Raw genomic sequence first — 24687 nt, forward strand, 5'->3', positions numbered from 1 at the left:
CGGTGTGAATTTTAACTTTTCCCGTATTTCCGGCGAATCGGGTAGTTTGGTTTACAAACATTCATTATAGAGGCTATCTTGAATGGGCAAATTGTCGGGTTTAAATTTGATAATGGAGTTAAACTTTTCCATGACAAAATTCCCAAACAAAATCCCCCAACGTAACTTGAGCAAAATTTTCTCGTATTAGTTAGCCGTGACTGTTTTCTTATCATGTTCGCCAACAAAATCTCGTCTTAGGTTTCTTGCCGGCCTGACAATGGTTATAATCAACCATAGGTAGTAATCCTAATTCCCGGTTTGTACTACGGGGGAACCTGGTGGCAAATAGCGACAGAGGTCTGCGTGAAATGATTTATGAGGAGACCGGGGATTCGATAATCATTTCCAATCGCCAAAATATGATTTGGCTGAAAATCTGCGAACAATGAGTGGGATTGAATTCAGTGAAGCGATATAATTTTCATGGTTTTGGGTTGCTGTCCATTTCTAATGTGGTTTCTAGTTTTCCGGAAACGATTTTAAACACCTTACGACCAATTGAATTTCAGTTAGTTTCCTATTTTCCGACTAAGCACCCACTCCCACGCCAACCCCATCTTAGAGGGTTTTTAAATAGAAAAGTGTTATAACATAATATAATTGAGAAGCAGGAGTCATAAAAACAGTGGGGAGGAGGGACATAAGAGATCCGCCTTGCGGTCAACGCTGCGGAGCGTTATAAAAGTTGCATAATGATGTGATTTGAGTAAAAGCAGTCTTCACAGCAGCTCATGGCAATTATTACCCAGGCTGAGGTGTGCGCTCAAAATCGTCCTCATCAGACCGTCCCAGACCGATAATGCCTCTGATCAGACTCAACCGCGCTGACAGTTTTTTTGCGCACACAGTGCGTTCGAATCCGCCTCTCACCAGACTCATGCGCGCTCGACAGTTTCTGTGCGCTCAAAAGACCTGCGTTCCTGATCGGACCCACCTGGGCAAGACTGTACTTATGATCACACTCCCGTGAAGGCAGAAAAAAAAATTCACCGCTAAAAGGCACAAATCTTAAAAATATTCACTAGTCCATAGGAACCGTCTTGATCTGCAGTAAATTAAATTCCTCTAAAAGAGACCGGTATTAGACACCTTTGTACCGATGAGAACCATCGGACTTTAGAAGAGTCTGTGCTAAGAACGCTGCTTAATTTCTGTCTCGTGGCCGAACCAACATCTCTCAGTAGAAAATATAAAATACAAAACTGACGAAATAATGCGCTCGAAATGGTCTCTGATCGAGAAGTTTTGAGTACAAGATTGTCGACTATCTTGCGCTTGAGCCATTTTGAACCGAGCTCGTTGCACTCGAACCGTTTATGATCACACAAGTTGCGCTTGTGAAGCCGTTTATGATCAGACCCTGCTGCACTCAAAGCCAGTTCTGATCAGACTAAAGCGCGCTCGTATACGCGTCCTTTCAGACTTAAATGCGTTCGTGAACTCGAAAAATTTTCCCTGTAATTTTGAACACAAAATGGTTAGGTGCCTCATCAGGATAATTTTGAGCGCACACCTCTGCTTGGGTACAGATTTTACCGCATTCCAAGAGCATTCATTGCAAAAGAATGAATAATTTCTTCAGTAGTATTCTTCACTGAGATTCATCGTAATTCTAAAGTTATCTTGCGATTCTTTTAGTTGCTTTTAAAAGTGCGTTTTGCAGCACCACAACTCAAAACTCATACTCACACCACAACTCAAACTCAAATCAACCAATATATTTGAAAACCTTGTATTTTTCAAATATCATTTTTTCCAAGGCAACTTGTACAAGTTACTTGAAAATTTTGCTGTAATATTCCTCGAAAGGATCTGACAAAAATATTGTTCTGAAAAATTGTACACAACATATCACCCAATGGTCACCAACTTAACATTGAATTTTTTTTTGATATACAGTTGAGGGTATTTGTTTAAGTTGATTCCTCAACAATTTGTTTAGGAAACAAAAACAGCTGAGTTTACACCTCTTTACCTGGCATGCATGTAAGACGATTTTTTTTGAAATGTTAGCTCACATTGGCCCCAGATGAATAGCTAGCTCATGTTGGCCCCAGAGCTTTTTTTCAGCAACAGGTTTTGTTTCAGGGCACTAAATGCCTTGAATCTAAAATTTTATAGCAAACTTTATTAAAATTTTTTAAATCAGAAGAGATATCAAATTACCCTCAAGAAACTTTATCCTAAAAAAAGTTTAGCGTTTTCTAGTTGATTCACAAGCGCACACCTCAGGTACAGTTTTTCTACAACAAAATTTTATCACTGTTTACGTGACCTCACTGTTCTAAACGCATTAATAACTGCTCCAACGGGAAGGGGGTTGGGGTGCTGTGAAGAACACTTGCAATTATTTGCAAGCATTTTTCACATCAGAGTTTTCTCATTGTACTTATTCATGGAAGTATTACTCAGATATCACATTTTGCCCCTTTGATTTTGACTTACTTTCTCTAGCTGTTAGAATCCTGATTCCTCTCAAGTAGCAATCACAAGTGTAGTTCATAAGGTGTAGTGATATAAGGTATAAGGTACAAGGTGTAGTTCATAGCAATTAAGGACACATAGACATGTTCACTTGCATTCATTTGTAAATTTGCTTGAATTTGCTTTCTTCGGTTGTTGTCAATTAGGCAGTAATGTTTTAGTTACTAAGAAAATTTTTTTGGCCCGCAGAATTTGTCTGATATTGATCATGAACATGAATAAAAACTAAGTCAAACTGATTCATTAGCACTCATAGCGAAATTCTACCTAAATCAATTATTGTGTTTAGGGAGCAAGGAAGAGTCGCTAGGACCATCAATAAATTTCAATTGTTTGGACGCCCAAAACCACGACCACAGGAGGTTTTATCAGGTTCATACGCAAAGATCAAGTGACTGAGACCAACTCTTTAGTCCGTTCCGACTAAAGGTGTGCTATGAATAAGTTTTCGGTGTGCATCTCATCGGTATTATCATGCTTTTTGTGATCAAGCTGCACTGCATTTACAAAAAGTTTGAAACTTGATCAAGTTCTGGTGATCTTAAAAATATTTTATTTCAAAGTTATGTGAAAATTTGTTATCCTCTTCAGTTACCCAAATTTTGCTTCTAAAATTCTACATTACTCCTAATGAATTTTTTTTCTGAAACTTCGAGTATTTTACGTTAATCGTTGAATTTTAGTACCTTCAGTTTGCAGCTGAACTGATACTGTCGTGTTCTTTGAGAAACTCGCAGGATTTTTTGGTCGAAACGAGACATTTGTTTTTTTTTACTGTTTTCGAAAATTTAAGGCTTCAATTATCAGACGAAGTCAACAAAAAATCAAACACATTTTCACATGAAACTTCTTGAGTGTTTTCTAAGGGTTTTCTGGGGTCAAAATGAGTACTGATAACAATTTTTCAATTATTGTAGAAAACAAAATTGGAGCGCAGAGACTCCTCCGAACAAAATTTATGTGCATTGACAGATACACGTGATCAGACTGATATGCACCTTTAGCTTAAAAATGACCACGTTTTTGACGCAGTCCCTGAAGTTAAATTTTGTACACTGACTCGAGCTCACTCTGCCTCTGGGCAGAGAAACAACTTAAAAATTCCGCAATTAGTCAAATCCAGTTTAATAGCATTAGGGACATTTTACCAAAGGTGTTTTGATTTTTCTTTCATTTTCACTACCGGTTCAAAAACAGCGTATATTAGCTTACTTTTTGGAAAAAGTTTGATGCTCCCTGCAGAATTTTTTCAAATATGATTACATGTGTACAAATCATAATCAACTCAATATTTTTCTTGCTTTTATGTTGAAAACAATATGAAAAAGCTTCTCGTTCAAGGTGGTTAAAGTGTCTCTGAATCACTTCAGTTTGTGCCCCCACCCGGTTCGTTATGTGCCCCGCATTTACAGAGCACTTTCCATTACATACTAAATCATTATCTAAAAATATGAAACGTGCTTCTGGGGGGTGCAAATAATATGCGCCCACTAAGCTGGGGGCACAAACGGAAAAGATCCGTGTCTTTTTAATATTAGAGGCAAAGAAAATCCCAGGAACGTTCGTAAGCTCAAGGAAAAACAATTCATTTTCCAGTTTCCGTCGAGCGCTTTTTAGGACAATTTTGGACCAAAAAATTGCTATTTTGAAAAATCGCGATTCCAAACAAGGAAAACTTAGGGTATGTTCTGAGTTCGCATGGTGTAAATCGGAATCAGATCAACTATAGACATTCAATTGCAACTTTTACCTTAGCAGAGTTACGAATTCTCTTATGGGACTAGACTTCCGCATTAATTGCTGAGTCATATTTTTATTACTTTCCCCGTAATAGCCCTAAGATTTTGGTACATTGGAACCCTTTTGTTTTATGGTGGATATAATGGAAAGGGAATTAGGCAGGGGCGCGATCAAGCCACTTTTCCTGGTCAATTAGGCTACATAATTAGCCTTTCATTTCCTAAATTAACCCAAAAATCCTTTCTTTCACAGATCTGCGAAACTCTTTTGAAGTATGCCAATTTGGCGCTTTTTATGATCTTAAACCACTTTTGATGTTTCCATGCTTTCCAGCTGAGCTTCCAATTTTTCCACAAATAATCCAGGAAACCGTTGTCTTTGGTGACAAATAATTTTTTTTGGTATAACGGGAAAGAAATGATTGCTGGTTGATTAGACACGTGTTTAAGTGTTGCGTAAATAAACAACAGGCCTTTTGACTCCAAACAATACAGAGCCGAAAGGCACAAAAGCGATTTGATGTGAATGAAAAATAAATTGGTTTAATGGATTCACGAAAGCCATAACTATGGTTATGTTAAACAGCACAGTGGAATATTAAAAGCAGAGAGGACAATAGAATTATGAAGCTCAAAGCCAGTCGTTTGATCCTTCTTTGATTTGGTGGAATTTTTTGGATTTCCCCGTTTATAGGCTTTTTCTTCAATCCCTAAGCTTGTGCATGTCTTAAATCGCGTTTATGTCTGTGTGTGCATTTATGTAGGTATGTATGTGTGTATATGTGTGTAAGAGTGTGTTTGAGTGTGTTTTGTGTGTTTTGGAGTTGACTGTATAGCGGTTATAAATTATAATTTGTTCGATAATCTCATCAGATAAAGCACCAGGTGGAGTTATGTAGGATTCCAAGATTGTCTCTCACCTGTTGCAGTTAGCATACTGTTACCTAACAAATCCAATTAGCCGAAACAGTGTAGCAGCTGATTTTAATGTTTGCTAAATTGCATTTTTCAACAATTATCCGTCGCGTTTTGTGGGACGTTGATTGTGAGCGGTGAGTTAGGAGATAATAGTGGTGGTGCTGGAAGCACGAGCGATTGCGGGGAGGGGGGGGGGGGGTAAGGAGAAAGCGGGGACGCAAAGGTTGATAATTGGAATGATTACAACAAAAAGTGAAGAAAAACCACGAAGTTGTTTGATTGAATAAGCTGCAAGCCTGATGAATCCAAAAAATTAAAATACAACGTTTGCAGAAATCATTTGCAAAAAATCAAGTGTAACTTCTATGGAACAACTTAAATCAACATGAACTAATCGGCTAACGGTCAAATCAACTATATTCGGCTAACTGGAACAGTCAAGGGATCCCAAAGAGAGGCAATAAAAACAATACATGCGTCACAATTTACCATCAATTCTTGTTGCAGTTCCAAAAGCGAAGCAAAAATCACGTTTGATTGAAACGGTGGTAAAAATTGCCTCAAAATGCAGATATCAACTTGAAACATGTTTATTTGTTTATTAATCTTTTTATTGGGCTCAAAAAGTCAATTTGATAACAATGTGTGTCCCATGATTTCAGCCGATTAGCTCAATTAATGGCAAAAATTTGTTCCGCGAATTTCTATTACTTCCAATCTGCAAAGCTCATTACTAGGATATTTCAGTCATTTCTAATGGCTTTAATCCCTGTTTGACACCCGCGGTGGGGGTTTAATATTTATTAATAACAACCAGTTTGTTACTAAGAATTCTTTGTTGTCTGTAACTCATAGCCGAGATTAAACTCTGAAGGGAAAATAATGGGAATGAAATCAGTTCATTTCCTGTGACGCTATTACTGTATTTTGTTCAGTTCATATTTTCTTTTCACAAAGTGATGTCTGGTGTCAGGAAATTGTCGAGAGGTTATTCAGAAGCAACGAAAAATTGTTACATGAAAGAAAAGATTTTTAATTGCTCATTGGACTAAATAAGTTATTCGCAACCTAAAACTTAGTTTTATTTCAATAAGGATTACTTGAAAATTGTTTATATGAACAATTTATTACCGAATCAATACAGTATTTATCTTTTTTTAAGTTGAAAGGTTCTTTGAGCGAGCCATAAATAATATCTTACAGATGCCAAAAATAATTCTTCTTTAGTGAACCGTTGTCATTAATTTATCATTTATTGCTTACTTTTTTTTCGATGCAAAACAGTAAGAGCTTTAATTACAATTATAAAAAAGCGCCACTGGCTATTCGAATTTCAGAATAAAAATTTCAAAACTTTGCCATTCAACAAATTGTAAATTGATCAAACTCGTATAAATTTGAAAACTGATCAAATAATGCTCTGCGCCACCGGTTATTCAAATTTCAGGATAAAATTTCGAAACTGCTATTCAACAAACTGTTAATTGATCAAACTCATATAAATTTGAAAATTGATCAAATAATGTTGGAAAATTTAAATTCAGATCAATTAATTTGAGTAAGTTTAATCGTTCGAATTTTCATTTATGCAATAACTGAATTCTCTGCGGGATAAATTCATTGAAAAATAATTCATCGTCATTTAATTTTTATCAAGTTACAGTTTCTGTACAATGACGACCCAGACTTCGAAACACAACGACCCCCCAACCCCGGCTGACTGGGACGGACTACTTCGCGAGTTCGCTAAGCAACAGGACGCTCATATCAGTGCCCGCAATTCGGCCAACCAATCAAAACGAGGTACTGGTTACCCGCAGCAGAATGGGACCAAAGCAGGCTCTGAAGTCGTGCGGAGACGATCGATTGACGTCGTCGACGATCTGGACAATTCAGACGAAGATGACTTCGAGGGTTTTGAGGAGTACAGTCACCGCTTGGGCTATCTGGATTCGGTGACGTCACAAAACTTGGAAGAGAAGGTCATTTCTGTTTCTATTTTTTTTTTACTATACCTCATTTTTAGAAACTCAACTGAAAGTGAATTGAAATATGAAGTAACAAGCGAGTTATAGTTTAATAATGTCCAAGGCTCTGCGGCACAATCGTGTTTAATTAGCCTCCAACGAAATATATTCGAGAACATTTCAGCAAAACACTATAAATTTTTTTTCTAGCCTGTGGTAAAATCAAAAGCTGAATTCAAACCTCCCTCCCCCAACATGTTGTTTTTTTTTTTGGGGGGGGGTCTGTAATGGGAAAGACTTCTTTCGTGTTTTTAGATGATGTCCACGACGAGTACCCCAGCAAGCTCCCGAGTTCCCTCTAGAACCCTTATCCCTCGACCCAACGAAACCAAAGCCAGCTACCCAAAGTCCACCTCATCTCCTAATACGTCACGAAAGAAAACGAACCTTAGTCGTAAATTATCCGACAGCGTTGACTCTCTCGTAATGATGCCAAAACGAAACAGCGACTCCTTTATTGTCCCCACCGACATTCCGATACGACACGTGGAAAATAACAACTCTTCTGACCGAAAAGCAAGATCGGGTGGAGAGTTAACAACGTCAAACCGAATGAAAAATTTTAACCAATCAGAGACAATCGAAATCAATAAACCCCGGCCAATCACATTCAAGAGATCGGGAATGTTGATTGACGATAGCGGCGCTAAAATTGCCCAAGGTCAAAGGTCAAATGGGTACGCGGGCGTCGAGGAAGGTTTAATATCTCAAATGGTAGATCAATTTATTAGCGTCATCAAAAAACACGGCGAGGTTTTGCAACAAGGCAATAAGATATCTTTCGTGGTTAAAAATAAAACGCATATTACTAGTGAAAAAATGGAGCGGATATCTTACACGTTGAGGCACGCTAAGAGGGTTCTTGCCAGGCTAAAGAAAGTTACCGGGATGGATTTCGAGTTGATAGACGAGACTAACGGAACATACCAAGCAGCTTTGAAAGATGCTTCCGGGAGGTACAAAGTCTTACCCCCAATTACCAGTTCAAATTCCAAAAATAATAACAATCATCATCATCAACAGCAGCAAGCGAACAATCAAGGTGTGAATAAACAAAATTTGAGAGGAGTTGGGAATACGAGCACGGAGAGGGAGAGACAGGAAGTGTAAGAAATGAAATTTTATGTGAACTCCTCGAATTATTTCATCCCCCTCCCTCCCCCCGTGGTAGAATATTACCTTATGTAATTGATATTTTTCACCTTTATGATAGTGTGTACTCTCTTTAACGTGTCTTTCTCAACTGTTATTTGGCTATAGAAACCATTAATCGCTCAAAACACGCTTCAATTCTTCATTTGTGCACAAATGTTGATGAAAGTGTTAATCACGCGCGGAACAAACTCTTTAAAAGCCCGATATTTTTTGTTGAGCCACTATTGACAAATCAATAGATTTTACAGGGCCAAAAACAAGTAAAGTTGAATCCGAAAGCCCTTAGAAAATTGGAGATGATTGCAGATACATGACTTTTACATTATTTGGTGCCGACAGTGTGCTCTAAAGTCCTCATCATTTTTCTTGCCTTTTCGCAATTCAAATTCGAAGCATTTAAAGTAAATACTAACAAGGAGGCTCGGTAATGTGCGTTTGCACATAAAGTTCCGACCCCGCTCTCCCAAATTTTTTGCATAAATGTCTGCCAAATGAACAACTGATAGTATTTCAGTTTCTTTTCAAGTAATTTTCAAAAACAATGTATGAACAAAAAGATCGCCTTCAAAGCAAATGACTCAGTGGAGTGAAAAAGGTTGCATTAGTACAATGAGATCAGCCATGATTAGGAAGGCAAGTCAAGACGAACAACAAAATCAAATAAAAACGAAAAATATTAATTTTATCCAAAACTTATTTCGTTTTTTTTTTAATTTAAATTTATTAAAAAGGTCAAGATAGCGCCAGATAAAACTTAAAATAAAAAAACGTAACCTGTTCTTTATTAGAAAAAGATATGGGACCACTCTAAAATAGGGCTTGGTAATCATTAGTTAAAAACGAACAAAAACAAAAATTTAAAAAAAATGGCTTGAATTTTCAAAAACAAATAGTTTCAGAGTAATCAAAACCATTGGATAGCAATTGAAAACATCCACCAAATTTATGATCACATAAGTTTTTATAGGAGGGCACTAGGACTTGTAGTTAATCATTTTTTTAGAAGTTTACAAAAAGAACATCAAATGGAGACAACAAACAAAAATTCAAACAAAAATTGTGAGAAAACGTGTCCGAAGCTGTAAACCTATGTTTTCCCCTCAAAATATGTTCAATTGAGCCTTTCCTGAAATTCAATAACGCAGTATGCAACCTCTCATTATCGATAAAAAGTAACCATTAGACAAAAACAGAATAAATTGGCAAAAGTAGGTAAGAATTTTGTACTTTTATAAAAGAATTGTTTTCAAAGTCATGAACGCCAGTAGCTAAAAATTAAAATGATTAAATAGGTTCGTCTATGCACCCAAAAGAAGAACTTGAGATCTGTAATTATTGCGAAATTGTCTTGCGTTTTCAAAACGAAGATCAAATATAGACAAAATCAAAAATACTTTATTCTTTTTTTTTCCAAAAACCCGTGTTTTAGCCAGTAAATCAATTACGAATTTCTTCAAAAAAGTTAGATTTTGTACACTTGGACCTTCTTTTGAAAACACTAATGTCACTTGGAACCTGTAATTAAGAAGACTAAGTAACATACACAAAGAAAACTTAAAATGCGAAGTTAAAACTATTTTTTTTTAAAACAATTTTTTTCTAATTCGTGAAACTATCAACTATCTACTTAAATCAGAATATTGACGCATTTTTCCCTCCATAGAAAGCCAATTAAACTTGTAATTATCCAGCAAATATCATACAACTAAAGTGACAAATTAAAAACGACAGTCAAAGACAGTCAAAGACTTGTTTAAAATTCAAGTAAAATCTTCGAGAAAGGGGTGTCGAAGCCGTTGAAACGATACTCCATGCCTTTAAAGTCTTTTTTCTGTTCCATTGTGCCTTTTTCAACGCAAATAGGTAACATGTGAACTCTCAATAATTTGACAAAACGAGAGAAAAAAGTGAAAAATGGGCCAATGTCTAAAAATCGAAAAAAAAATTAGAAAACTAGTTGTATCAATGAAAGAAAACTATAACTTAACGCATAATACCGTAAAAAAGTTTAATAAAACTCAGTGGACAGAAAACGAGGAAGAAACTTTCGTTCTTTAATGACGCTGAGCAACAAGTTAACCAAATTAAAAGCAAAATTGTGGCAAATTTCAATAAGCCATTTTTTTTCCAAAAAACAAACGTTTTTAAAAGTCAAAACAAACATAACTTCTCCTTAAGATAAACAAAAATCGGTCTAATATTCACAAATCGTTGTAATATTCACAAATTTTTAAACGACAATAACTCGCGTTAGAAAACGAAATTCATAAAAAGCTTTTAATTCCATATTGTACGCTGGACAGGCTTTTTAATGATACCACTCACAACTCTCTACGATTAATATGTCGATCGGCCAAAGTTGTCTGAACAAAAGAATCCCATTTGATTATATCGTTCCTCCGTCTCCACTAAAAGTGGGGGTCGGAACACTTAAATCAGTTTAAAACGATATTGTTAAAAAGAGCTTTGAAATACGAACAATTAGGCATTGGGAAAGCTCAGTTTTGATGAAACGGATTTCATTAGTGTCCGTAAAAGCATCCAAAAAACTGAATGGAAAATTGTTCAATTTCACAAAATTGATTGATTTTTGTACTCTGATATATTTCGTTGCGAGATATAAAATAACGATACCATTAAATATTAACAAACGATAGCTATCACCTTGCTTACTTGTTAGCTTTTACAAGCTAACAATTTTAGCTTTTACAATTTTATCTTTGCTCCAAAACTCTATGAAACGGAGTTTAGGTAAAATATCTGATGTTGACTTTTTTTGCACAGTGAATTTTGGCGAGGAACATTTTTTGCAGAAACAGAGAATTGAACTATCAACTAAAAATCTTAAATTGTAAAATGGTCCCTAAAGAACCATTTTAAAACTTCTTATTTTGTAGGGAAAAATATTGGCTATCTAAATTTCAAACTTCAATTAAAGCACCTGAGAATGGTGCCCCGATTTTTCACCCCTGTATCATTTAACCCCTCTATCTTTTTAACCCCTCTATCATTTCACCCCGATTTTAATCTTTCTATAAAATAAGGATTATTAAATTAGCAATATAATCATTTGGCCATGCCTTGCGGGCCATGGCCATGCCTCAGTGGGCCGTGGGACTTGATATGAAACTATCACAACCGAACATGGGATTAATTTATCCACTTAACTATGACAAAACATGCCTTTAATGTCGACTGCTAATTGGCGCGATGAAATGATAGAGGGCTGAAATGATAGAGGGGTTAAATGATAGAGGGGTGAATAAATCGGGGTTAAATGATAGGGGGTAAATGATTAGAGGGTGAAAAGAATTAGAACCCTAAGAATGGCACTAAAAATTTGTAAATCTGAATTTCTCATTACAACAAAAAGGGAAGGACATAATAGTTCTAAGAAAAAGTCAAAGAAATGAGAACAATGTTGCTGTTTACAATTTCTCGTAAAAATTAATCATTCTTTATGGATTCTGGAAAATTAATCTATCTGAATTTTTCATTTTAAATTGTACATTTCTGAAATCTGTACGTTTAGCATAATTTCTCTGAAATGATTGCTATTTTTTAAATCTGTCTACCAAAAAAAGTGTTTTCCAAAAAAAAACGTTTATGCAAAGAAATTTTATCCGAAATTTACTAATGATAAACAGAGATTTAAATTAGTTTACGAGAAGACTACTTAAGAAGAGTTTTTGTGTTTAAAAATTGCGAATATCTTAGATTTTTATATGTGCAAATTCAATGGAAATAACGTGTGTTTTTTATGTGGATCAGTATCAACTGCATCGTTATTAGTTTTGGGTGCATGTGAATTTCGCACGATTTTTCAAAGGTTATTGAGATTCAAGGAAAACATAAAGCTTTTATATTTTAACAATAGCGGAGGATTGTATTGCTGTTTGACGTTCTAAAGAACGTTTTTCAAGCTAGGCTTTAAAATGAACATTGACCATGCTTTTTGTTTAAAATTTTTTATTTTAGATTTGTTTCGATAGTTATCAAAAAAGTTTCAGAATTTTTTGATGAAACGAAGAAAAGTTATGATTATATGCTGCTGTTGATTAGAAAATAGGTTATTCCAATGCTAGTAACTTTTTATATATATGAGGCTTGGTTTTTTTTCTGTTTCGAACTCATTCACTTATACTTCAATCAGCTTTAATGCATTTAGAAGATGAACTGAAGTTTTCTCAAAGATATTAACATAAAATTTAACATTCGTCAAGGTAAAATTTTTCTTTTTTTGTTGATGTGATTTTTTTTGTCATACTGTCAGCTCTTTTTACTGCTTTTACTATCAAGTGCATTAAGGAGGAAATTTAAAGGCATCTGTTTTGCAAGTTTTGCTTCAACTCTTCCAAATAGGTGTTAATGGTTACACTTAAGGGCTAGAAAACGATGAATAGATTGTACCATCCCGGATTTAAGCTCAAGTGATAATCAGTACTGATTCAGTGAAATTGTAATTCTTGGTTGAGTACTGTATCAGAGCTCTGATCATATCTTAATTTTAGCACGTCTTAAATCAAGTCCTAATTCTTGGTCAAGACTCGACAGGTCTTGGGCAAATCTTGGCCAAGACTTGACATGTCTTGAGCAAGTCTTGGCCAAGACTTGACAAGTCTTGAGCGAGTCTTGGCCAAGAAATCACAAGTCTTGGCCAAGAAATCACAAGTCTTGGCCAAGATTTAACAGGTCTTGCGCAAGCAATTCCACAAGTTCTCTTAATAGAGATTGAAAAAACCTAATGTCTCGCAAAGAAAGCAGTCATGGTGGCTTTTTTTTCTGCCCCGTGAAAAAAATTTGGTTTTCAGATTTAATATATGGGACATTTTAAGATGGTATGTGCTCAACAGCTTGTTCAGATTAACAAATTTCTCGAAAAAATGACCAACTTTTGCTATTTTTGAAATGCAAAAATTATAAATATTTTCCTCTTAAAACTGAACGTTGCTTATTAACTGCTCAATAAGCAATACTTGTCAAGTCTTATTGAAGACTTGATTCAAGGCTTGCCAAGTCGTGGCCAAGACTTGACTTAGATTTGACAAGTCTTGAGCAAGTTTTGATATGTCTTCAAAAGTCTTAAGACTTGAGATAAGACGTGATCACCACTGATTTGTGAATTAAGGACTTGAATTTCAGTGGAGAAGTACTGATCAAGACTTGAAATTATTTGGTTTGTTTGGTTTGTTCCTTTTTACTACCGTTTTTCATATCTAGTATTCTAGTCTTTTAGAAATAAAAATGGAGCTGCTTTTTTAACAATGGTGGCCAATTTTTAAAAAATGCTGTTGCCTGAAGAATTTGAATGCACAAAACAACTTTATTTGATAGAATTTTCTCGTTTATAAATTTTATTTTTGATTTATGATTTTTGAACATCATGTGCGAACGCATAATATTCGTAATCCTCAATCGATCTCATGCTTGAGATGTGCACGGACTGTATGGTTCTTGCATACCATACTTAAAACAACTTATAGAAAGAAGCAATCTTCTTTAACGTAAATGTGAAGAAAAACATTGACAGTCGAAGTGTATCACATTCAAGTCGGTTTGGGAAGCATAGAAAAGAATGTACATAAATTATGGCCTCTCCTGGATAGACCAAGAATTTTGAGCAACTCAAACAAAGTTGGTTGAAGACTTGCTGAACAATTTGGGTTCTACAATGCATAAAGTCATGAAACCAAAATCGTATGTGGTAACTCGTAGAAACCACGTCGATAACATGCAAAAAGGTTGAACTCTTTTTGGCGCGACCATTATGATGAGCCCATGTGCCGCGGCATTTAGAGCTGTTGGTAAAAAACTAAATGAAATATGTATCAATAAAGAAAAGCAATATTATGTAAACTTTCAAATATCGTTTTATTCGAATGTCAAAGTAGACCAATTATGTAAAAAATCAACATAAGATAGGTTCCCTGAATACGAGTTGGGTAAATATCGTAATAATGTTAGTTTCCTTTTGGAATTACACGAAAAAAGTCCTGAGATCAAAAGGGATCAAAGCGAGACCTGGTATTTTTTAATATTATATATTTGTTCGTTATAGCCCCCTGCGAACATACGAAGACTACAAGAAACTACCGGATCCTACACTCAGAGGAGGTCTTTCAACAGGGCCAGCTATTTCCTATGAACAACAGCAAATTATGGTACGTACGATACAAATTAAGAGACAACGCACAGTTATGATTATGATTACAACGTTTTTGACTTTGTTTACCAAATTGTTAACCAGCTCTAGGAAATCATACATTTAGCCTTCAAGCAACAGTTCAATATTTTTAAAACAAAAATATTGCTCTGAATTGTTTTTAAATGATAGACAGTAATGAACCAACTTGCACAAATTATGAACTTCTAAATAAATAATAAAAAAGCAAACTAAAAATATTTTGAAAAAATTTTAAAATATTGACCAGGGAATTTAGGACACCATGCACACGATCAAAATATCAGAAAACTTTAACAACGCAAAACAGTTCATTGTTTGTCTTGAATTTATTTAACTGCAAAAATGCTTGCATTTTGATTTCAGCTCAATTATTGAAAAGATATCTTCTTCATAAATGAATTATTGGCCTCAATGATTAAGTGAAAAATTTTTTGAACGAAAATTAGTTTACTTAAATATTCCGTTTTTAGATATTCCGTTTTAAATATTCCGAATCTTTAAATAATTTCATTTTCAGAAGTCCGAAAAACAGTGAACTAATGAACTAATGGTTTTCGCACACATAGTTATTGTAAACTCTTATATAATTTCCTCCCGGAAATATCATTAAACGTATTCGGAGGTTAGCACGAATACTAGTTAAATATGCCAAAAATGGCAAAATTGGGAGAATTTTGAAAGATTTTATTTACTACTAGCACTTGAAATTTCCATCTCTTACTCAGAATTGAGTTTAAAGCCTTTGAATTGAGTTGAACAATTTAAACGGACTATTCCAGTAAGCAAAAATAGATCTTTGAAGTTTTCATTTTAAATAAAAGAATTTGCATGAAATTTTTGCTGTGATAATAATGTTTTCTCAATTACAAGAATGGAAGGGGTTGTGGAGTAGGCATGCAGGTATACAAAAGCTGTACTGATCTCTGTATGCTATCAAGGTTACGAAAATTGTGCTTTCTAAGTATCAACGCACTTGTGTGTAATTAAAATTGTGTAAACAGTTAAAAGCTGATCTATAATATAATTTTAATTACCGAACCAAGGTTCACAGAATGCTGCCTTATTTTCATAGTAAGAAGAACTCAAACTTTTACTCTTAAAAATTTTTGAAAAAATTTTGAGACTTTTGAGGAAGTCAACCACTCTCTTTTCGATACGATATAGTTTGAAATAGCTTGTTGCCTCCAAAAACTGTTGAAAAAAAGAATAAGAGACCTCTATGGAAAGCCAGAATTTTAAACAATGCCAAACATTGCTATCAACCTGTGATCTTGCGCGTTTTTTCAGAGAATAATTGAATATGGCAGAGCTTATAGGCGATGCGAAATTTGGTTGAATGAAACTGATAAAAATTATCAGTTATTTATATTATGGGACTAGAATCATCTCTTCTGCAATCGTGTTTTTTAATGGTTACACCTTTAAATTGATCTTTCTATTAGCTATCTAGCTAATAGACTTGAACGATACAAACGAGACACATGCTCTATCCGTTATGGTTTAACTGACTCCAATCATTCTAATCAAATTTAAGCAACTCTCTATAAGGAACTGCTTCGTTAGTTCATCCTAGGAACAAATTTCCTTTATATATTTTTTAATGAAAAAACTACCGCTTTTTGTTCGATGGTAAAAGATAAACACTATTAGATTGAAACGTAATTTTAAAAAGGCTGTAAAATATCAATTACGTATAGTAAAATTCTGCTGGAGATTTTCGAAAAAAACATTGACAGAAGGACATCAAGTATTGAGAGCCATAACCTTCTTAATAAAATCTATGTACTAAAATGAGAGCGTAAAATTTTCAACTTTCAACTATTTTTATGGTGCTAAACAGAAATTAAGCTGCTCATAACGCTGAGGGGTTGTTCTAAAAAGCTTTGTCTTGCTAAAGAAGCCTTATTTTTTCCTTGACGAAGTTTTGATCCTTTGCTTTAGGAGGTTAGGCCTAACAATGTTTTGAAAAATGGCAGACTATGATGTTTTTACGAAAAAGTTTAAAATAGTCTCATCTAAAGCCGCAGTGTCAGGAGTTGGACACCAAAAATGAGTTTCAGTTTGATTTTCCTTAGTGATTTTCAATTTGATTTTGATAATTTTTTGTTCAATATGAATACACAAATTTGTGTCGAAATTTGCTGTAATGACAATTTTTTCATTTTGCAAGAAATGTATAATGCAAACGATATTGTTCTGATTTCTTTACAGGCAATTTTTTTAATCATTGCCATTTTTTTAAAGTAGTGTTATTAGCATCAATTTAGATGTATGCGCAACAATTGTTTAAAAATGTGAGAGCAGATATTTTAATAAAATTTTTCTTCCGGCAAATTTTTCATCCCCTGGGTTCCAATTGTTAATTAATTTTTCTGCTTATTTTTTTAGAAATAATTTGAAAAGCTCCTGATGCAAATAAATTTCTGAGGAAGTAACCCACGACCCTATTTTATAGACAGCGAGAAGTTTTTCTCTTCTCATTTTTCAGAAACTGAAATTCAAGTTGGTTAATTTTACAATTTTCTAAACTTTGTTATCATGTTGTGAACATGAGCACTTTAGTCATTCGGAAAATTTTGATATGGCAAAACTCACAAGCAAGACATAGTCTGGTTAAATAAAATTGATAACAGTTTCAGTTATTGGGAAAATATTGATTAAAATTTAGACAAATTATCAGCAATCTTCTGCTTTCTTCGGTTAGGCATACTACTTAACAACTTTTGGCGTGATGATTTGATGCCTGACATGGGAGATTGCACGGACCACAGAACAAAGCTTTTATTAGCGATATTTTTTTAAAATGAGAAATACGCTTTCTGGATTTGTTTTTTGTTTAAAAATGCATTTCTAATGCCCCCCCGTTTCTAATGGTCCCCTAACAAATTTGAAGCAGTTAAATTAACTTATGAGCGAAGAAATGCGAATAAATTTTAGCTATTGGTAAAAAAAGCATATAGAGCTTTTGGATTAGCATACTTCGTGTTTAGGCTGCAAAAGCTCAAAAAAGCTACAAACGAGACACATGCTCTATCCGTTATGGTTGACTCCAATCATTCTAATCAAAGTGAAGCAACTCTCTATAAGGAACTGCTTCGTTAGTTCATCCTAGGAACAAATTTCCTTTATATTTTTTTTAAATGAAAAAACTACCGCTTTTTGTTCAATGGTAGAAGATAAACACTATTAGATTGAAACGGAATTTAAAAAAGACTGTAAAATATCAATTACGTATAGTAAAATTCTGCTGCAGATTTTCGAAAAAAACATTGACAGAAAGACATCAAGTATTGAGAGCCATAACCTTCTTAATAAAATCTATGTACTAAAATGAGAGCGTAAAATTTTCAACTTTCAACTATTTTTATGGTGCTAAACAGAAATTAAGCTGCTCATAACGCTGAGGGGTTGTTCTAAAAAGCTTTGTCTTGCTAAAGAAGCCTTATTTTTTCCTTGACGAAGTTTTGATCCTTTGCTTTAGGAGGTTAGGCCTAACAATGTTTTGAAAAATGGCAGACTATGATGTTTTTACGAAAAAGTTTAAAATAGTCTCATCTAAAGCCGCAGTGTCAGGAGTTGGACACCAAAAATGAGTTTCAGTTTGATTTTCCTTACTGATTTTCAATTTGATTTTGATAATTTTTTGTTCAATATGAATACACAAATTTGTGTCGAAATTTGCTGTAATGACAATTTTTTCATTTTGCAAGAAATGTATAATGCAAACGATATTGTTCTGATTTCTTTACAGGCAATTTTTTGCCATTTTTTTAAAGTTGTGTTATTAGCATCAATTTAGATGTATGCGCAACGATTGTTTAAAAATGTGAGAGCAGATATTTTAATAAAATTTTTCATCCGGCAAATTTTTCATCCCCTGGGTTCCAATTGTTAATTAATTTTTCTGCTTATTTTTTTAGAAATAATTTGAAAAGCTCATGATGCAAATAAATTTCTGAGGAAGTAACCCACGACCCTATTTTATAGACAGCGAGAAGTTTTTCTCTTCTCATTTTTCAGAAACTGAAATTGAAATTGGTTAATTTTACAATTTTCTAAACTTTGTTATCATGTTGTGAACATGAGCACTTTAGTCATTCGGAAAATTTTGATATGGCAAAACTCACAAGCAAGACATAGTCTGGTTAAATAAAATTGATAACAGTTTCAGTTATTGGGAATATTGATTAAAATTTAGACAAATCATCAGCAATCTTTCTGCTTTCTTCGGTTAGGCATACTACTTAACAACTTTTGGCGTGATGATTTGATGCCTGACATGGGAGATTGCACGGACCACAGAACAAAGCTTTTATTAGCGATATTTTTTTAAAATGAGAAATACGCTTTCTGGATTTGTTTTTTGTTTAAAAATGCATTTCTAATGCCCCCCCGTTTCTAATGGTCCCCTAACAAATTTGAAGCAGTTAAATTAACTTATGAGCGAAGAAATGCGAATAAATTTTAGCTATTGGTAAAAAAAGCATATAGAGCTTTTGGATTAGCATACTTCGTGTTTAGGCTGCAAAAGCTCAAAAAAGCTACAAACGAGACACATGCTCTATCCGTTATGGTTGACTCCAATCATTCTAATCAAAGTGAAGCAACTCTCTATAAGGAACTGCTTCGTTAGTTCATCCTAGGAACAAATTTCCTTTATATTTTTTTTAAATGAAAAAACTACCGCTTTTTGTTCAATGGTAGAAGATAAACACTATTAGATTGAAACGGAATTTAAAAAAGACTGTAAAATATCAATTACGTATAGTAAAATTCTGCTGCAGATTTTCGAAAAAAACATTGACAGAAAGACATCAAGTATTGAGAGCCATAACCTTCTTAATAAAATCTATGTACTAAAATGAGAGCGTAAAATTTTCAACTTTCAACTATTTTTATGGTGCTAAACAGAAATTAAGCTGCTCATAACGCTGAGGGGTTGTTCTAAAAAGCTTTGTCTTGCTAAAGAAGCCTTATTTTTTCCTTGACGAAGTTTTGATCCTTTGCTTTAGGAGGTTAGGCCTAACAATGTTTTGAAAAATGGCAGACTATGATGTTTTTACGAAAAAGTTTAAAATAGTCTCATCTAAAGCCGCAGTGTCAGGAGTTGGACACCAAAAATGAGTTTCAGTTTGATTTTCCTTACTGATTTTCAATTTGATTTTGATAATTTTTTGTTCAATATGAATACACAAATTTGTGTCGAAATTTGCTGTAATGACAATTTTTTCATTTTGCAAGAAATGTATAATGCAAACGATATTGTTCTGATTTCTTTACAGGCAATTTTTTGCCATTTTTTTAAAGTTGTGTTATTAGCATCAATTTAGATGTATGCGCAACGATTGTTTAAAAATGTGAGAGCAGATATTTTAATAAAATTTTTCATCCGGCAAATTTTTCATCCCCTGGGTTCCAATTGTTAATTAATTTTTCTGCTTATTTTTTTAGAAATAATTTGAAAAGCTCATGATGCAAATAAATTTCTGAGGAAGTAACCCACGACCCTATTTTATAGACAGCGAGAAGTTTTTCTCTTCTCATTTTTCAGAAACTGAAATTCAAGTTGGTTAATTTTACAATTTTCTAAACTTTGTTATCATGTTGTGAACATGAGCACTTTAGTCATTCGGAAAATTTTGATATGGCAAAACTCACAAGCAAGACATAGTCTGGTTAAATAAAATTGATAACAGTTTCAGTTATTGGGAAAATATTGATTAAAATTTAGACAAATTATCAGCAATCTTCTGCTTTCTTCGGTTAGGCATACTACTTAACAACTTTTGGCGTGATGATTTGATGCCTGACATGGGAGATTGCACGGACCACAGAACAAAGCTTTTATTAGCGATATTTTTTTAAAATGAGAAATACGCTTTCTGGATTTGTTTTTTGTTTAAAAATGCATTTCTAATGCCCCCCCGTTTCTAATGGTCCCCTAACAAATTTGAAGCAGTTAAATTAACTTATGAGCGAAGAAATGCGAATAAATGTTAGCTATTGGTAAAAAAAGCATATAGAGCTTTTGGATTAGCATACTTCGTGTTTAGGCTGCAAAAGCTCAAAAAATGCGCGAATATGACGAAGCTGTGCGTTTACACAACTATGACAAATTCAATCACTCCCCGAGTTTTCAATCCAATCCAACTGCGAACAACCGTGGGAGAGGAGGCGGGGGAATGGGGGCTATGATGGTAGACCAAGGAGGGCCAGCCAGAAGTCTAACTGGAGGTGACTTGTCTAAAGTGCAGGAGTTAGAGCTGGCTCAGTTCCTACATCAGAGAGATGCTGTAAGTTTTCCTTTTTTGATTGAGATCTCACAAGGAATTAATTCAGATCTGATTCAGCCCATTAATCTCATTCCATTTCTACTTTTTTCCTGCCGCTCATTTTGCACATAACTGTTATAACTTCTTGAGCTCAATTATAAATTTTTATAATTGAAAACCTAAAGTTAGCCTCGTTTTAATGATTAGTCTATTGAGTTTAGCGATTTCCTAACAATGAAAGACTAAAACCGAGCAAATTTAGTTTTAGTAGTTTCTTTGGGGCCTATAGAAAATGCTCTATTTCTATTTCGTAAATCGAAAATTTCTTTATTTGTAATTGATGACCACCTTATGCGATACAATTAATTTTACTAGGACCTATGCACTAAATACAGCCTATCTTATCAAATTGTTGTGAGGTCCTGTAAGACAGGAGGACATCTTGTATGACACTAGCGAGGCATCTCACGAGACAGCCGCAAAGTCTTGTAACAGAAACCACCTGTACTGCAACAAAACGCCATATATGATCCTGGCAAAAGATCTCATAAGATGAACTTTTTTTCTAAATTTTCTACACTATATAGCCAGTTTTTTTTACAAGATAGCAGGTTTTCATCGAGAATCTTGCAATCTCGGGAATCCACGACCATGTCAAGACACCCAATACTTGTGCCCAACTTTGCACCCTCGCGTAATTTCAGTGATTTTATATGTCATCTTGCTTGCAAGCCAATTAAAGATAAAGGGCATTGTTTTATGTATGTTAAATTCGCCCCAGTACGATAATCTAACATCGTAATAGCTCACTGGTTTTCTATCTTATATAGAAACTGCGGCAGAGTCAAGATTTCACAGGCGGAAATTTTCGACAACCCAACTCCCTCCCCACGACCCAATCAGGTAGCCGTAAACACCCTCAACCCAACAACAACAACAACAACAACAACAATAATTTCAATCATAACTTTGCTAACAGCAATCAGCAAATCTCCACCACAACCCAGAGCAAAAACCAACACCAAAGTGAGGCCTTCTTGCAATTAGTGGAGAGAGACAAACAACGTAAGCAAAACAGAAGGAAACTCAGTTGTGACTCAAACGACTCAAGTCACTCCAATCGAAGTTCAGCAACTCTTTATTAGGAACTGTTTTTATTAATTCTCCCGTGATCAAATTATTTTCATTAGTCTGTGTATGCGAAGGGTTGGTTTTGCTGTATAAGAGGGGTAAGATATAGGAGAATATCAATTATAGCCAGTTCTCATGTACAATTGAAAGGGCATTAATATATCAATTATAGATTGTGAAATTCTGCCGGGTGTTCAGACCGAAATCGTTCAACCCGATTGCTTTTCAAAGCCCATCCCAATGTTTAATAAAAGTATATTACTATGCTTCCTAAATTTTAAGTACCTTAATAAACGCGTAAATTTTCATTTATTTACGGTCCTAGTCTACTGGGGTTATGAAAACAGTTCCCGCATTAGTTTCAAAAGTAGAATTAGAACGTCTTCAGAATTCAGCTTACAAAAAATATCTAAAAATTTCTGCCCAAATAGCTTTTCATTTTAAACATATTGCAAGTGATTTTCATTGTGGCATTAAATATCTTAATGAGATTGCTCTACCTAAAATTCAAATTTCATTTATGAAGTATTTTTCAAAGTCAACAGGTGAGGACATAATTTAGCAAACCGTTCACTTTCGACGGATTGATCTGCAGTTTTTTTAGGTCACTTATATCCTCCGTCGTGGGGGAATGCAAGCTTCGCAATATTTGATGAACATTTGCAAATTATTACAACTTGACTTTATTTGCAACTTGACTTTATTTGGAAAAAATAAGCAAATTTTTTGCAAATTTGACAGTTTATAATTTGTGCAAAATTTTCATCAAGTTTGGACTAGGGATGTAACCAATACAGCAATGGCGTTCTCTCCTATTTTTAATTTTTTAATACTCTGAGCAGATCAAATAATTCTGGAAACGGAACACAAATAACAGCTTGAAGTTATCAGCGGGCAGTAATATGTTTAGGCAGAAATCAGTGATGCATAGGAAATTATGCAGAAAATTGAAAATTGATTTGTGATTTTTTATGTTGTTTTCTTTAAAGCTACGGGCAGTTTTATGTTAGCTCTTCATTATCGAGAAGGAGTTCTTAGATAATTTTGTACGTCGTCTTTTTGTTCTGACAATTTTTGGGATGGGATATTAGGCGAAAACTCGGTTAGGGAAACACACTTTTTTTGCAGCCATTAAAAAAAATTTCTGAACTAAAGTTTTGTGGACATTAGGCCAACAGCAATTAGAACAACTATAAATGGTACTTCAAAATCCACTTCAGGATATAAATTACTCAAGTATTCCTATCAATGGTCCTTACATGAAATAAGTAAATAAAACACATTTATAATGTACCGTTTTGCAATTTATTTTTGTTCCTCGGTAACGTTCGGGCAACAGTATTTGCAAAAAATGGCGGCAAAAATCCGAAGCGATTAAAAATATTCATGTTTTTTTTTCAATAGTTTACAGTTAAAGGACGTTGAAAAATTAGGCAAAATGGCGCTATGTTTTTACAAGCTATTATCATGTAGAGACTTTTGTTATGGACTTTTGAGTAGTCTATGGGGTTAAATGGATCTTGAAGTACCGCTTATCAGTGTTTTAATTGGCATTCGCTCAATATTTAGAAAAACTTTCGTTAAAATTTATTGCCTAATGGCTACAAAAAACATATTCGCCTAATCAATTTTTCGCCTAATATCCTACACCCCGATGTTTTTATGTAATTTTGTATCAGCCAGGAGTGTAGAGGTCAACATTGCAGTCAATAGGTAATACAATGGAGATTAATAAAGAAATCACTGCCTATTTTGTAAAACAAACTCGCAACGATGGATTTTTCTGCAGTTTTTAAAAGAAAAATAAAGGAAGTCTCTTGTAAGAAAATTTTGTATCAGCTATTATTTTTAAGGGATTTTACACAAGCCCTATCAACTTGGTGTAGAAAAAAATGATTCTGACAAGATCGTTGCAGAAATCCTTGGTTCATTTTGAAGATCTCATTCTGAAGAGTTCTTTTTTGTTATAATATAAAAAAAATGAAGGGAGACTACAGTTTTATCTTTTTTTTTGCTTGATTCTAAATTTAAATTACAAGTTGATAATTATTCTGCCCCATTTGCTAAGCTGCAAATTTGTGCCTCCTACATCAAAATTTTCTTTCGCTCTTCAGATTTATTGTTTCTAGGTTACTTCGCTTCATTTGATTTTTTTTACAACCGCATATTCTACGTCAAGGTTACGTCAAGATTCCTGTACGAAAGCAGAAGAGTAAATAACAGGAACTACTCATTTTCCTAATGAGTTTTGATGCGGCATCAACGTTTACAGAGCCTCCAAAGAACGGCCTCTTCCAATTAACCACTTGAAATACATTTAAACTTCCCTCAACCTTACTGCATCACAATATTGAAATTTTGATATAATGCCAATGTTGAGCAGCTAATATTTTTCTAGAACTGCGCAGTTAATTGAAATTGTCTTGCAATTATTTACTGAACAAGGGCATCGATTTGTAAGAGTTATTGAAGACGACTTTTTAGCGCAAAAAATTTTTCAGGATACATCTTTTTTCATTCCCATAAAAAACACAGTCTGTTTTCTGGGGCAGTTTCACGCTCGCTAAAGGAAAACTGAGAAAATTAAATTCTCCTATGCAATTTTGTTTTAGTTAGTTTACTGATGCATATGCTTTCAAAGTTTTTCAAGTGCACATTTCAAGGCTGTTAAACCAACATTAGCCCCATCGAACAAAGTGTGCTGTTTAATGGACTGGTTAATGAAAAAAATCCAT

The 24687-nt window shown here is 34.3% G+C and overlaps 1 protein-coding gene across 1 annotated transcript; it reads left to right on the top strand.

Moving 5' to 3' along the window:
• The first annotated feature begins 5673 nt into the window (after positions 1-5673).
• LOC142339893 (uncharacterized) lies at positions 5674-22042 on the top strand. The gene is made up of 5 exons (XM_075390225.1): positions 5674-7165; positions 7466-8316; positions 14424-14526; positions 20603-20842; positions 21652-22042. Exons 1-5 carry the CDS (start codon positions 6857-6859, stop codon positions 21964-21966), a joined length of 1818 nt encoding a protein of 605 aa, XP_075246340.1. The 5' UTR covers positions 5674-6856; the 3' UTR covers positions 21967-22042.
• The last annotated feature ends 2645 nt before the right edge of the window (positions 22043-24687 follow it).

This window comes from Convolutriloba macropyga, chromosome 5, assembly GCF_964194025.1.
Source record: "Convolutriloba macropyga chromosome 5, txConMacr16.3, whole genome shotgun sequence".
NCBI classification, from domain to species: domain Eukaryota; kingdom Metazoa; phylum Xenacoelomorpha; order Acoela; family Convolutidae; genus Convolutriloba; species Convolutriloba macropyga.